Source organism: Salmo trutta, chromosome 30 (genome assembly GCF_901001165.1).
Source record: "Salmo trutta chromosome 30, fSalTru1.1, whole genome shotgun sequence".
NCBI classification, from domain to species: Eukaryota; Metazoa; Chordata; class Actinopteri; order Salmoniformes; family Salmonidae; genus Salmo; species Salmo trutta.
Genome location: NC_042986.1, coordinates 28738569 through 28754101, shown reverse-complemented (window position 1 = coordinate 28754101; position 15533 = coordinate 28738569). Strand labels below are relative to the sequence as shown.

The following is a 15533-nucleotide window of genomic DNA, read 5'->3' as shown; positions in this document are numbered from 1 at the left end:
TGGTGGCGGTAATGCACCCTAAACATTGGCTGCCAACTGCCGTTAAACACCACTGAAGAAGAAGACTAATCTTTGGTTTCCACTAGTTATCACAGTCACAAAGTCGAATTGGCTTTGTCACAAAACAATCATGAAAACAAACGTTAGTTTTTGGTCTTAATTTAAGGTCAGGGTTAGCAGCGTGGTTAAGGTTAGGTTTAAAATCAAAGTTTAGAAATAGGCAGGGTTTATGACTTTCTGGCTGTGGTAACTAGTAAAGGGCCTTAAACTTTACGCATATAGTTTACGTCATCAAAGAGCGCCTAACTGGAGCGCTGTGTGTCCTTTCCAATTCCAAATTATAACGTGGAAATAAAGACTAAAAATGCCTATGAAAGGAAGATTCCCCATTAGACGAACTCTGGAGTATCTCCAGAAAGGTGAAGTTGTATTGAAAAACAGAGTAAAGATTTTGACAGTAAATTACAACACACATGGACAGCTCAGCGACGGAGCAAGGTCAGTTTGTTAGACTAGCTAGTTAACCTAGCTGTTGGATAAGTCTTTCAATGCAGAGAGCAATGATATTTCAAAATGATATTTATGTTTCATTGTTAGAATTGTACAGATATGCAATATAAATTGAAGCAGTAGTTGCCGAGTTAACAGTGCGTTCAAGACAACTGGGAGCTCAGACTGGGAGTATCGTTTAAAACGGTCATCCGACTCTGAATTCTAAGTCGGAAACTCGGGCATCTTTCTAGAATTCCGACTTTCTGATATGGATCGAGATAGTTGCCAAAAGGTTGAATTTAGGTATCGTTAAAAAAAAGCGTGAAACGTAAACGTAAAATTCTGTTTTACGACTATTAGATGATAATCTAAAATTCAAAGCTCTCCTCTCCCAAGATACTCATGCTAGTCCCTGTATTATCAGTCTCAATATTTGTATAGAGAAGTGAGGGGATGGTGATTCAAACCGTAGAATAAACTTTTTAAAGTTACTGAAGTTAAATAGTCTCCCTCTCTCTTTATGTTTCTCTCTCCCTTCACTGTAGGGGACAGTAATTCATACCGTAGCTCTATTGGAGTTTAGGAGTCTCAAGTTTTTACACAAGTTGAAGCTGGCTTGACGCTGGGCTGAGGGTGTAAACATTGGCATGGATGTTGCTCTCTTTCTTACTAGTCACAGTGACATAATTATTAGGGCTACTAGTAGGGTGGCAAAATTCCAGGAACTTTCAATAAATTCCCTGTTTTTCCAGAAAACCTGGTTGGATGCTACTGGATTTACTGCTTATTCCCGCTTGATTCTGGGAATTTATTTACATTTTATTTAACTAGGCAAGTCAGTTAAGAACAAATTCTTATTTACAATGGCGGCCTACCAAAAGGCAAAATACCTGCAGAGACAGGGGGCTGGCATTAAACAAATAAAACATAAATAACCTATAAATATAGGACAAAACACACATCACGACAGGAGAGACAACACTACATAAAGAGAGACCTAAGACAACAACATAGCAAGGCAGGAACACATGACAACAACATGGTAGCAGCTCAAAAAATGGTACAAACATTTTGGGCACAGACAACAGCACAAAGGGCAAGAAGGTAGAGACAATACATCACAAAAAGCAGCCACAACTGTCAGTAAGAGTGTCTGTGATTGAGTCTTTGAATATCTTTCAACAGTAATACAATCAAGGCACGGCATAGTACAGGGAGAGCTCTGCAGTGCTGATTTATGACATCTGAATGTGCATCAGATGGCAACAATATCATATTATACAGCAATTTCATCAGGTAAAATGAATACAAAGCCGGTGAGAGGTGGTTAGAATAGGATGGGAGGCCAAAAGCCTGTTTAACCAATAGAGAGTCAGAATCCCTCCAACCAGGGAAACCTCCAACCAGGATTTCTGGAAAACCCAGGTCATTTATTGAAGGTTCCTGTAATTCTGCAACCCTAGCTACTAGTCACAGCTACATAATAGTTAGGGCAACTAGTCACAGCTACATAATAGTTAGGGCTACTAGTCACCGCTACATAATAGTTAGGGCTACTAGTCACAGCTACATAATAGTTAGGGCTACTAGACACAGCTACATAATAGTTAGGGCTACTAGTCACAGCTACATAATAGTTAGGGCTATTATTTTGTTTAACATTTATTTAGAGGCTATATTTAGAGGCCTGTGAGCTAGGGTCTCTTCTTAAGTGGAGCCTTATAATAAAAAGTTATAAAACACAAATAGAGTTCTACAATTATTCTGCAAGGCACCAGTACCCAAAATGATAGCCTAAATTGCAATGCCTACAAGTTGAAGGACAATTTTTTTTGGGGGGGGGGAGGAGAATAGGCCTAAATTAAACATTGAATTATTAAAGTGGTAGGCTAAAGAACTTGAGAATTTAGCTAATGTTGAATACTCACATGGATTTCAATAAACAAATGGATAAAACTGTTCTATTCTCTTTGATTTAGTTCCTATCGCAATTCACAAATGACTGAATGGATGACATGCTGACTGAACTGAATGAAGGATGAATTAAATGTCGGAATGATGAGTTGCACGCGTCATGCATGCTCTACACTTTATTTGGCTAATAGGCCTCCAGAAGGACATTTTCTGAGGGTGAGGGGTGCTTTTCTGAAGGCACATGGAGATCACAAGCGCTTCAACTGGGCAGCAGTGTCAGGATGGAGGGAATAGCCTATACAGAGACTACCTAAGACCACCGCAACAGAGTTATTGTAAAGTGTGGGAATAAGCTAATGGCAGACTTTGCCTACGTTTAACCTCTCCCTTGTTCATTTCAAAGTCCATATGTTCATGACCTGATTCATATAAATCATGTCAAATTGTTTTAAATTCATATTAACCCCTCCTACAGAATATGCTTTGGCAAGATTTTGAGTGATTTAAATAAAAATATTCTACAAAAAATATATTTTCAGTCCAGTGGTCATACATAATTGATAGATTCACGAAACAGCTATTATTATTCTGTTTCATTATTCCTGGTATATTCTACCGGTTATGATTCATTATTCCTGGTATATTCTACCGGTTATGATTCATTATTCCTGGTATATTCTACTGGTTATGATTCATTATTCCTGGTATATTCTACCGGCTATGATTCATTATTCCTGGTATATTCTACCGGTTATGATTCATTATTCCTGGTATATTCTACTGGTTATGATTCATTATTCCTGGTATATTCTACTGGTTATGATTCATTATTCCTGGTATATTCTACCGGCTATGATTCATTATTCCTGGTATATTCTACCGGTTATGATTCATTATTCCTGGTATATTCTACTGGTTATGATTCATTATTCCTGGTATATTCTACCGGCTATGATTCATTATTCCTGGTATATTCTACCGGTTATGATTCATTATTCCTGGTATATTCTACTGGTTATGATTCATTATTCCTGGTATATTCTACCGGCTATGATTCATTATTCCTGGTATATTCTACTGGTTAACGCATACTGTGTTGTGCTTGTTCGCGTAGCACTCCTCACAGGCCATTTGGTGTATGTTTTTTTTGTTTGTTGGTGACATGAAACTGACAAAACCTTAAGTTATTATTGTACGTCAGAATTGCTGCACAAGATTTGTTCAAGCCTAAAATGTTAGGCCGTAATCGTAACATGGCATGTTCACAGATTTTCTGCATGGCTTTTCTTATGATCCTAACAATTTACGTATGGATTTTCTTACGATCCTAGTGATGCGTACGTTGAACATTTTGGCAGGTATCTCACTCCATATTCCGACCTGAAGATCACTGCTGTCAACGACTTGACCTCGTTTCTTTTCGAATTCCCAGTTGTCCTGAAAGCACAAACTGTCCATCATGTGACAACGAGTTGTTGAGCATTAGCAAGACACCCTGGATCAGAGCTATAACCCAGCGGTCAGGATCTATGAGTGAGTTGGTACTGCCTGGTTGGCCATCATGCATCTTTTCTCTTTTTCTGCAGAAAATTTGTGTTCTTCAATGTCCCACAAATTCAGTACAAAAATCCTTGGGTTCAAATTATGATGTTTAAGAACATGACACCATCGCCATTTCTAAAGTTCTACCTAGGTGGGTCCAATTCTGTACTTACTATGATTGATAGAAACTTTAACTATGCCTCTATTTTACATGTGTGCATCTGTCATTACTGCATAAAGTCTGATTTTATCAAGTCTATTAGGCCTATGTTTTGTTTAAGTCTGACATGGTATATCCTTAAAATTAGAATATAATTTGTACATTAATAGGACCTCTGTGTATATCTCTTCCATATAGATGATGGAGAGCAGGTGTTGGTGGATGTGGAGGGGAAGGACCATAAACAAATCACCCAACATGTCAAGACTATTCTTGGCAAGACCGAGTAAGTACTGATAGTACCATAACCTCCGATACCCATTCTCATCACAGCCCACTGCTTGATTTGGTTCTATAACAGGGATGTATTCATTAGTCGAATTCCAATGCAAAACGTTTGGTCTGTCACAAAACATTTTGCAACAGAAACGGTTTACTCTAGGAATCAAACGGAAGCGAACAGAACAAAAAGGGGTGGGACCTACCTGCATTTGTCCAATAGAAACTCGTTTTCATATGCAAAACGTTTTGTAACAGAATCTGACTAATGAATACATCCCAGAAGTGTAGATGTGCAGGCCTCCCTGGGTTGCAGCAGTCTGTTTGGCATGACAACCACAAATGATTTGGCTAAGCTAAAGCATAAACAGACTGGTCCTCAGGCAAGATGCCAGTGAATAAGCCACTGACAGTAGCCTAATGTCAAGAGGAATGTTTAAAGGTCCAATGCAGACATTTTTATCTCGTTATCAAATCATTGCTGGGTAACAATTAAAGTACCTTAGAGAGGTTTGAAATTTCAGGCAGTCTTGTCAAACAACTCTTACACTAAAAGGGCATTATCGTTTTCACAGAATTATTTCAACCTCAGTGTGGAAATATACACAACACAGGAAACTCACATTTGACTGCACTAGCCCTTTAAGGTTAGGCATTACTCTTGTCTAAGTGTATAATACAATATTACTGGTCAATTTGTCTTCCCCTCTATTCTCTCTCCTTACAGTGAGGTCCTGCAGGCTGAGGCTTTAGCCAGGATGGAGGCTGCTAACCCAGCCAACTTTGGGCCCAAGAAGTACTGTCTGAAGGAGTGTATCTGTGAGGTGGAGGGCCAGGTTCCCTGCCCGGGCACCACACCGCTGCCCAAGGAGATGACTGGGAAATACCGTGCACAGATGGCAGCCGCACAGGACTGAGACTGGACAGCAATACTACTATATCAAATGTTTCACTGGAAACACTGTAGATTTGTTTTTGTACATTAAAGGAAATATTTCGATTTTATGTCATTGGTTGTAAATACGGATAATTGAGACTGATTTAATTAATCTGAAGCAAATTCTAGTTCAAGTGTGTGTGTTGAGTTGATGCATAATATTTTCAACACACACTCACATCCTGTAATGTCGATGAATGAAAATGCCACCCTTCCAATTGTTCATAGGTCATGTCTTTAATTAGTGTTGAGTGATCGAGCCTCAATAGCTGTGTTTATACAGGCAGCCCAATTCTGAAATTTGTTTCAATAATTGGTCTTTTGTCAATCAGATCTGATTAGTCAAAAAGACCAATTAGTGGGGGGGAATCTGAATTGAGCTGCCTGTGTAAACAGAGCCAGTGACAACTAAAGGTAAACAGGCAACATTATGAAAAAGCGCAACAGTTCGTTAACATTTGCCACAAATTATTAATGTTTCAAAAGGTTCTGTTTAGCTACAACACAGTTGAGTACATGAGACTACAGCGAACAATACTGCTTTAGTTCAACTTAATATCAAGTACTGGTGTATACTTTAAGGCAAGGAAATTAGTACTTGGATACAACATCAAAGTATTTCAACAGTTTGTCCACAGTATGTGATAATACTAGGTAGCGTTGAATCGGTTTAGTGTTTTTTCATTACCTATGAGAAATCAGAATCCACAGAGGGAAACAAATATTAAATCTTACATCTGAAGTTTTGCCAAGACCTTATGAATACAGAGTAGAAGGCTGATGCTATTACAGATGGAGAATTCTGGGTAAATTAACCTATTATTCTGTGCCTCGGACCTAAACATCTCCATTGCAACAACGGTGTTATGTGGTAAGTGCTGTTAAGAGAGACTTGGTTGCATAATAAATACACACTGAAGTTAAGTTGGCATATGAGAAAGTAAACGATGTTTGCAGGGTAAAAAAGTAAGTTCAGAGCAGGACAGATTCTGACCCTGCCATCATTGGTGCACTAAAAGGGAAAACACAGGGTTAGAACTAGTGTCTCCACTGTTGGGAGGAGAAAACAACGCAGGGAGAGAGACTAGGACAAAATCATAATTGAAAGACTAGCCTACTTTGGACCACTGCAGAAGTGTCTCGATGATATCATGCACACTCACTGAAAACAAATGAATCTATCCTGCGCTTCAACTTAGTCATTCAATAGACATAACCAGCTAACAGAAGGAGTCCCTGAAAGCAAAGCAGGATTTAAAAAAACATTTTTTGTTGGTATCGCTCACCATGGCTTAATGTTTTGTTTCTAGCGGTCACTGGACCCCCAGGGATGACAAGAGAAAATATGTCTTAACGGCAATGGGTCCCATACAAACTCAAACATACATGTGAAGATCTGACAGACAAAATGTAGCAGTAACAAGTTAGTCATGCTTAGTATTCAGGTGCCGACGACAGCTGTCATTCGAAACTGTTCAGAGTGAACTTTTTCGTTCAAGAAGACCATAACATTTCCAAAAACTTTGCGACCTTCAAGGCAACCCTGGTTCTACATAAGGTATCGATATTGAATAGCAGGACTACAGATGTCAGGCCTCTGTTACCCAAATATGACCCCTTGGATCCTCCCTCCTGTGGCTGACTATGCACAACTGTCTGGAATTGATGACTTAATCTGCCCTTGTGCTTCTTCTTACCATACAGATAGAATTACAAAAAGAACAGGGCTCCTAAATGAGGCCTTCATAGAGTGTGAGTGTTATTAGTATGTACAAGAGTGAAGAAATGAATGTAAATGCATCTCCTTTTAGTGCTAGACTGCATAACCCTGAGCAGGGTCTCAATAGACTAGTTTTGCTTTCTCTCCTTGTCTCCTCTCCTTGACCCTGCACTTACATGGTAGGATGATAAGGATCGGCAAATAAATAATGCTAGGTGCTGTCACCTGTGCAGTTCACTCACATCAATACAGATGAAGGAAAGGGACAAGGAGAGGAAGTATAGACTATTGAGATGCGGCCCTGGGTCTAAAGGGGGAATGGGGCGTGGTTCCTTCACAAATGTTTTAACCCACCTAACACTGACCTTAACCAACCCAGAATCAATGAGATCATTGGCCATTTAAAGCTGGAATCCTTAGCGGTGAAACTGCCACGTCTGTTTGCGATATTACAACAAAGACGTTACTTCAAACAAACACTTTTTTTCATTGGACATCATTGCACATGAGAATCAGTGGAGGCTGGTGGGAGGAGCTATAGAAGGATGGGCTCATTGTAATTGCTGGAATGGAATAAATGGTATGTTATCAAACACACAGAACATATGGAAACCACGTTTGACTCCGTTCCAATCATTCCATTCCGGCCATTACAATAAGCCTGTCCTCCTATAGCTTCCCCCACCAGCCTCCTCTGGATATAACAGCAGAGTATGTACTACAAACTGTTTTTATCATGATGCTGGATGCTCATCTCCTCCGTTTGAAAAACAAAACAAAAAAAATAACAAATGCACCTGGGGCGACCAGTGGCGCGGTTTCACCTTTTGCAGATCCCAGCTTTAAAAGGGAACTACTGTAGAGTCTCAGGATTAGCTTCTAGCCCTGGGTGGGCAGCCCTGTTGTAAGTATCAGTTGATGGCATGGAGGATGGGAAAAGTAGAGACGGAGGAGGTGGTGTCTCTGTCAGTGTGTCTTACTCTTCTGTTCCTGCAGGGTGCGCTGCAGCTCTCTCAGGTTCTCTGACAGCAGCTCCACCTCATCCAGCCTCCCGTTGAGCTTGGCATCGAAGATGTAAGCCCGAATGTTATCGATCTGCTGAAGCAGCAACTCCTCCTCGATCAGGTCAACGTCCGGCATCGCCGCCTCACCCTCCTCTTCAAAGGGATTGGTCGAGGCTCCCGGCGGGGTACTCCCAGAAGCCTCTTTAAAAGGGTTACCTTCATCGTTCTCCTCCTCCTCTTCGAAAGGGTTGCCTGTGGCGCCCTCAGCCTGCCCTTGCACCCCGCCCTCCTCAAACGGGTTGTACTCCTTCTTCCCGTTAGCTACCTCCTTGTGCTCCTTCTGGATCTCCTCGGAGAACGGGTTGGACGGATCCTCCTCCACAGGGGTGGAGTCTTCCTCCTCAAACGGGTTGAGGGAGGCGCTGTTCTGTCCCTCTACATCTCCCCCCAGCCGCGGGGGCGACTCCTCATCCTGGTCCGTCAGGGCAGGGAAGGCCCTCATGGACGGGGGGCTCCTCTCTGCTTTTGGGGTCAACTCTTCCTCCTCCTCCCCCTCCCTATGGAGGATCCCTGTATCAGTTAGGTTCAGTGAGCCCTGCCAGGTGTATGTGGCCTGGGTGGATCCTGGGGCTTGGCTCTGAGCCCTGTGCTTCATCTTCCCCCTCTCCCTGTCCTCCAGGCGCTGCAGCTCCTCCTGTTGTAGGCTCTCCTCCAGGGCCAGTCTCTGGGACAGAGTGATGGCCAGGTGGGTCTGCTGCTGGTCGTACTCATACTAGAGAACACACAGTTCAACAAATCACACCCTAGTCCCTACACAGTGCACTATTTCTGACCAGAACCCTGTTGCGGTCCATTGCATTGTAATCGCAGTACATATAGCAGCTACATTTTGTAACATTATGTAGGTTTCCCCACCTGCAGCTGCCTGAGGTTCTCCTCCAGCATGGCCACCTCGTCATGCCTCTGGGCGGCCTTGGCCTGCCGCAGGAACGACCGGATATTCTCTATCTGCTGCAGCATGGGGTCCTCCAGCTCCCCGTGGGTGTGGAGGGTGTCTGAGGAGGGCAGCCAGCCTCCAGCTTTGGTCATGCGGGGGACTCTGGGGGCCTGGGGAGGCTCCCCGTTGGTGCTAGAGGCCGGGCGGTTCTTCTCAGAGTCCTGCCTTCTCTTCTGGGCAGCCTGGCAGGAAGATAGTAAAGCTGTCTCTAAAAGCGTACCTTCCTATATAATACACTACTTATAAAAGCATTTGCTTTTAGCTTCCCTGGTATCAGACATCAGACCCTTTTTGGAGTATCATTTTTGGGTCTTTAGTTTAAACAACAAGCAGCCTCACCAGTCTTTCCTGGGCGAGCCTCTTCTCCTGCTCCTGCTTCTGCTTCATCTTCAGCTCCTCATACTTGTCCTTAGTGGGCAGAGACATCAGACCCAGCAACTTCTCCTGCAGGAGGGGGGAAGGATAGGGAGAGAGATGGAGAGAAAAGGGTTGAGAAAGAGAGGGAGGTGTTTGAATGTGTTGTGTAATGAGCTATTATTCTGGGGAAAGTGACTAATCATTCACTCTTCACCACACCTTTCAGCTTATCCATAGTTGCTCTTTATGTACAGTAGTGTACCCTCTGTCTCACCTGGACAAACAGTGTGGCTGTGTATCTGACCATCCTCTGCAGCTGGAGATTCTTTGGATGGGGCTGTGGCTCCTCCTTCATTCCCAGTGTTAAGATCCTCTTACTGACAGAAATACATAGAGAATGTTACAAGAATATGGTTATTTAGCAGACACTTTTATTCAAACTACAGTTGGGCCAAAATACTAATATATATATATATATATATATACACACACACACATACACAAAAGTAGGTGGACACCCCTTCAAATTAGTGGATTCAGCTATTTTAGCCACACCCATTGCTGAAACTTTGGGAATTTTGCTTAAATTCTTCCAAAAAAGTTTGCTTATAACAGTGAACCTTTTTTGTGGGATACACATAAGGCACTTCTAGGTCTTGTGGCATACTGTGGTTAAACTATCCCCAATTCAATGGAATTGCAACCCTCTACCTGCACAGTGCATTCTTCCATCACATGTACAACTGATTCTCAAGATCTTGCACACTAATGAGATGCTATTGGGCCCACACTACTATACGGTCTGAGTCAAGGACTACATGCTTTCTGGTAAGTTTTGATTACAATACTGGCAGGAGTGAATATATTTTATATGACATATATTATTTTTTGTTAACTAGTAAATAGTAGCCTACAGTAAAGTGTGTTTAAATCATTTCTAACTTGTTAACAATTTATGCTAGTTAGTTTTTGCTACCATGTGAGTTTTAGCTTGCTTGAGGCTGCTAACTAAGGAGTGTTTATTCACCTGTTTCCATACATGTTTCATTTTAAAACATTTCTCTTATCTTACAAAGGAGTTGTTTAATCTAACTGCTTATCTATTTATCTGTACATGGAATTGTATTTGGTTTTATTTACTCCTTTTTTTCTAATCTTTACAGGAAAATACCACGGGCACTATCTGACGTGTGGAGACATTTCACTGCAGCTAATGTAGAAGGAAAAGTGTACATTTGTAAATACTGTGCCAAATCATATGTGAAGAATGCAACAAACATGCAGAATCATCTGGCCAAGTGCATAAACTTCCCTCAGCGCTCACAAGCAGCAACCTCTGACAAAAGTCCCTCTACTTCTATTCGAGGTGAAAATGATGAATCAGACACCTTATCGATAGCAACAGCTCATGGTCTTCCTGGAATCAGAAGTTTTTTTGACTCAATAGAGGAACGTAGTCAGAGAAATGCTGATGAACGTCTTGCTCGAGCTGTGTATGCAACTGGTTCACCTCTGATGCTCATAGGCAATGTGTATTGGAAGAGATTTCTGAATGTTCTTTGCCCAGCATACACCCCTCCAACCAGACATGCCTTATCTACTCATTTGCTGGATGCTGAGTTCAAGTGAAGATCAAGCAAATCATAGAGAAAGCAGACTGTATTGCAATCATCTCTGATGGGTGGTTGAATGTTCGTGGGCAAGGAATAATTAACTACATCATCTCCAACCCTCAAACAGTATTCTACAAGAGCACAGACACTAGATGTTGTGATTTGAACTTTACAATTTGAACTTTACAAGTCAAAACTGTTATCAGTTAGGCTGTATCAATATGTTGAAAATGAAGTATAAATTAATGAACTAAGCCTTGTATTTTCCCCATATTAAGATTATTTAATGTGACTATAATAGGGCCTCCCACTCTTTCTATTCTGGTTAGAGCCAGTTTGCAGTGTTCTGTGAAGCGAGTAGTACAGCGTGTTAAACGAGATGTTCAGTTTCTTGGCAATTTCTCACATGGAATAGCCTTCGTTTCTCAGAACAAGAATAGACTGATCAGTTTCAGAAGAAAGGTCTTTGTTTCTGGCCATTTTGAGCCTGTAATTGAATCCACAAATGCAGATGCTCCAGATACTCAACTAGTCTAAAGGCCAGTTTTATTGCTTCTTTAAATCAGAACAACAGTTTTCAGCTGTGCTAACATATTTTACAAAAGGGTTTTCTAATGATCAGTTAGCCTTGATAAACTTCAATTAGCTGCCATTGGAACACAGGAGTGATGGTTGCTGATAATGGGCCTCTGTACGCCTATGTAGATATTCCATTAAAATCAGCCATTTCCAGCTACAATAGTCATTTACAACATTAACAATGTCTACACTGTATTTCTGATCAATTTGATGTTATTTTAATGGACAAAAAAAATTGCTTATCTTTCAAAAACAAGGAAATGTCTAAGTGACCCCAAACTTTTGAACGGTAGTGTAGGATATCGCGATATTTAGAGTAGCATATCGTAAAAGAGGTGTCCCTCAAATATCGCCAACCCTACATACACGTAACACATTCTGCATATAGTATGTACCTCAGTGCATCGATGAGTTCGTAGTATTTCTGGACTTCCATTCTCAGTCCACCAGCCGTGTCCAGGTTATAGGTGGTCTCTCCAGCACTGTGAGAAGTTAAAGTTTGACCAAACAGAACCACAGCCACCTACATTTTACCAGAGATGTATTACACTATATAGGGAACAAGGTGTCATTTCAGACAGACTACGTCTTACTTAAGAGACTCAGCCATTCTGATGTACTCTGGAGCTCTCTCATCCACCTTGTCCATGCACTGCCTCAGCCTCTGAAAGGTAGACAGGAGGATGAATGGTGAATGACAGCAAGCTCACTACACAGTGAACAACAGTGTGTTACCTCATAGAGCTTGACGATGTCAGGCACGTGGTCCTTCTCCTCCAGTTTCTGCTGTCTCCTCATCAAGGTGTCCATGCAGTGGCAGCAGCAACGGATCCTCTCGTCGTCCTTCTCTTCCAGCATGGAGGTGACACTGCTCAGGCTGCTGATGCTGCCTCTCCTGGAGCCCATCCCGCTGACGCAGCCCCCACCGCCCCCTGTTGGAGGGGACTGAGACTGGCCCGGGCTGCCTGGAACACTCAGGGTCAGCTTGTCTGGAGAGAAGAGAACTGGTTGGTGAGTCACTAAGCAAGAACATTAACTAACTAATTAACTAACTAATTCTGAGAAACACTGATGTCACTGTTGATTTTCTGGTTAAATATGGGTGTAAGTGTGTGTGTGTGTGTATATACAGTGTACTCACAAGCCAAAGGCAGGGGCACAAACTCCATGCACTTCTTACACATGATGGAGCCACAGAGACGGCAGTGGTGTCGTCTGTTCCGGAGGTTGAACTTGTTCCCGCAGTCGGGACAGAACGGGACATCAGAGTCGCTCACCCACGACACAACAGACTTCTCAATCGCTGGAGAGAGGAGCGGATTTTCAGCCGTTCAAATTCACACATGGAGGAGCTATACTCAATAAGAACAAATGTGGGTCCTGTATAATGTGATAATGAAAAACAAAATATACTGCAATATGGCCCCCTCTCAACTCACCTCTAATCTTGCCTGCATCTATGTTCATCCTGTCAAATGAGGTCAGCTGAAACACAAGACAGGATACATGGTGAGTCATGTCCTGACAGTAAGGGTGTGTAACTGCTACTGTATGTGTCAAACCCACATCGACAAACCAAAGGGGGAAACGACTTGTGATTATTTGTGTGCTCACTTTCTCCAGCCTGATAATTAGCTTGTTGACCTCGATGACATAGTGGTCGATCCTGGCAGCTCTGTGCTTCTTGAAGAAGTCCAGATGACTTCTGGTGGCTCCTACGGAGGAGAAGAGGGGACACCATCAGACTGGATGGAAGCAGTCTCTAAAACTAGAGACCATAACAATGCAACACTCTTAGTTACAATTCAGGTGAGATGATGCAGTAGCATGCAATGACCAGACCAATAAATCTCTTGTTAACTGTGGAATGTTTGAGCAGCAGATGCAAAGCCCTTTACCACACCACCCCACCACTTTGCTCTTCTCCCAGTTTCCCCTCTGCATACTGCTCCCAGTCTCACCCAGCTCCTGAGGCTCCCACATGTAGGGGTCCACTCCACCGTAGTAGAAGGACTCATAGCTGTCCGTCTCTGGCTTGTCCTCTCCATCCCTCTTCAGCAGCTTGTCTTTGGCTTTCTTAGCCTTCTGGACTAGACCTGCAGCCAACAGGATGACAGTAGTGATTACTTCAAGGAAGTGGGCAAGGCTACCCGGCTATGAGACTCACTCTTGGGTCATTATTAGCTGACCTAAATGGAAAGACAAGCATTAACAGACTCACTCTTGAGCTGTCCCCTGACATGTCTGTCATCCCCAGAGTGTTCCTCCTCATAATGCTCCTGCAGCTGGTAGAATGACTGCAGGTCCTTCAGGCAAAGCGGGCACAGGAAGCCCTCCTTCACCTCCCCTGTGCCCTCGAAGGGGGGCAGGTAGCTGGAGGCCATGTTGATGGGGGTGGGGTGGGTGCAGGGTGGTAGCAGTGACACCCACGGTGTGACCCTGTCTCATGCCACGCCCAACTGGGTGTGACGCCCACCCCACATCTGCGTTTTACACCAGGAGAAAGCCTGAGGCACAAACGGACAGCTTGAAGCAGTAGAGGGGTCAAGGGTTCTGACAATAACATACTGGGGAATATTACGCCGATTCTGTTGTAAAACATTTCTTAAACGGAAGCAAATGGAACGAAATGGGGAGGGACCTACCTGAATTTGTCCAGTATTAACTCTCGTTTTAGTTGCACTGTTTGGACTAATGATTACACCCTAGGTAAGAAGTCCAGACCGTTGTTTATGGAAGTCATGGTTTACTGAATGACAACCCTAAAATCATCCAGCAAGACTAGTCAGGTGACATGGACATACCGGTCTTTGATCATTGAACGCTTACTACTCACGTAAATCCTATGCATGGCTAAATGTATACCGTGTTAGAAATAATACAGTTAGCTAGCTAACAACGAGAGCAGTAGGTTGTGTTTACATTGTCAGTAGGGAGGGAAATCATTTGAGTAGAACTAGCCAGTCCAGACAGACAGATATATAACCAGCCAGCTGGCTGGCTACTGAACAATTCACACACATAAAGCAACCATGGGGGAAAAAACTAGCTAGCTGACTAAGTTAGCAAAAGGCTAACGAGATAGCTATAGTTCTGGTTCTGACGTTTCGCCAGTATCAAGCGCACACCGTTTCCAATGACACAAACAATCCAAAACAGATTTATTTACTTACAGATCGCAATGTAAGTCTGCTAACGGTGTAGTTTATGTATGAATATTTGACAGCTCGTTGCTAATCTCCAGCTGCAACGCTCTCTCCGCGGGTGAAAAGTTAGCAGTCTAGTCCACCGAGCTACAATAAGACGGTCTCGTCACACACTTAATGTGGTACCGTCAATGGTCTAGTCATGTGATTAGCATACAGCCGAGACGGGAGGTGAGAATGGACAAAAAGCACGTTGAAGCCAAAGGCATCCTGACCCTAGGTCTGCGACCGTGCTATCCGGGAACATCGGGACATCCCTAACCCATCGAAGTTTACAGTTAAAATGGTTTAGGTAGGGGTTAGTGTTTAGGGTATGGAGGTCCCAAGGATCCCGGATTTCACTTCTGATTGTCCTGTCTTACAATAGGAAGAGAGACATTTATCAGAGGAAGCACATGTTAATGGACACACACACACACAAACACTGAGTGGTGAGGATAGATATTCATGGTGGACTGGAAGAGAGGAGGGAAGAGAGAGAAGTGAGAATGTCCAGCCTGGAGAAGATCTGTGAGGTCTTCAGCCTAGAGACCTGCCACCCATACTTCAGACTGTCGCTCAGCAGCTACCTCTCGCACAAGGCATGGTGCAGTAGGCCTAAACTGTGTCCAGCCTGGTGAACCAGTGTAGAGTAGGCACCATGCATTACCGTGCATTTGTAACCCGCTTCCCTGTGTCAGTTACCAATGGCCTTCCTGCAGAATGGGGGGAAGATGACCAACGAGCCGCCCAC

At 42.9% G+C, this 15533-nt stretch overlaps 2 protein-coding genes across 5 annotated transcripts; one reads left to right on the top strand and one right to left on the bottom strand.

Moving 5' to 3' along the window:
- The first annotated feature begins 258 nt into the window (after positions 1-258).
- Positions 259-5392, top strand: mrps25 (mitochondrial ribosomal protein S25). 2 transcript variants are annotated; one of them, XM_029723707.1, is made up of 4 exons: positions 259-498; positions 3993-4099; positions 4307-4394; positions 5115-5384. In XM_029723707.1, the coding sequence occupies exons 1-4, from the start codon at positions 365-367 to the stop codon at positions 5302-5304; spliced, it is 519 nt and encodes a 172-aa protein (XP_029579567.1). In that variant the 5' UTR covers positions 259-364; the 3' UTR covers positions 5305-5384. The 2 variants fall into 2 exon arrangements, with proteins under 2 accessions (XP_029579567.1, XP_029579568.1); XM_029723708.1 differs by lacking the exon at positions 3993-4099 and adding an exon at positions 3839-3939 and having other exon boundaries at positions 279-498; positions 5115-5392.
- A 144-nt stretch (positions 5393-5536) lies between these two features.
- rbsn (rabenosyn, RAB effector) lies at positions 5537-14985 on the bottom strand. 3 transcript variants are annotated; one of them, XM_029723703.1, is made up of 14 exons: positions 14768-14983; positions 14240-14356; positions 13816-14101; positions 13556-13690; positions 13209-13309; positions 13034-13079; positions 12736-12897; positions 12330-12583; positions 12188-12258; positions 11990-12076; positions 9677-9779; positions 9385-9489; positions 8964-9227; positions 5537-8820 (listed from the first exon to the last, which is right to left on the bottom strand). In XM_029723703.1, exons 3-14 carry the CDS (start codon positions 13976-13978, stop codon positions 8011-8013), a joined length of 2301 nt encoding a protein of 766 aa, XP_029579563.1. In that variant the 5' UTR covers positions 13979-14101; positions 14240-14356; positions 14768-14983; the 3' UTR covers positions 5537-8010. The 3 variants fall into 3 exon arrangements, with proteins under 3 accessions (XP_029579563.1, XP_029579564.1, XP_029579562.1); XM_029723704.1 differs by lacking the exon at positions 14240-14356 and having other exon boundaries at positions 12775-12897; positions 14768-14985; XM_029723702.1 differs by lacking the exon at positions 14240-14356.
- Between the last annotated feature and the right edge of the window lie 548 nt (positions 14986-15533).

Excerpts from the sequence above, each read along its gene's own strand:
- mrps25 (XM_029723707.1), top strand. The coding sequence starts at position 365 with ATGCCTATGAAAGGAAGATTCCCCATTAGACGAACTCTGGAGTATCTC. Across the intron at positions 4,100-4,306 it reads ATTTCTAAAGTTCTACCTAG|ATGATGGAGAGCAGGTGTTG; the intron begins GTGGGTCCAATT and ends TCTTCCATATAG. Across the intron at positions 4,395-5,114 it reads ACTATTCTTGGCAAGACCGA|TGAGGTCCTGCAGGCTGAGG; the intron begins GTAAGTACTGAT and ends CTCTCCTTACAG.
- rbsn (XM_029723703.1), bottom strand. The coding sequence starts at position 13,978 with ATGGCCTCCAGCTACCTGCCCCCCTTCGAGGGCACAGGGGAGGTGAAG. Across the intron at positions 12,898-13,033 it reads AGATGCAGGCAAGATTAGAG|CGATTGAGAAGTCTGTTGTG; the intron begins GTGAGTTGAGAG and ends TCCTCTCTCCAG. Across the intron at positions 8,821-8,963 it reads AGAACCTCAGGCAGCTGCAG|TATGAGTACGACCAGCAGCA; the intron begins GTGGGGAAACCT and ends TGTGTTCTCTAG.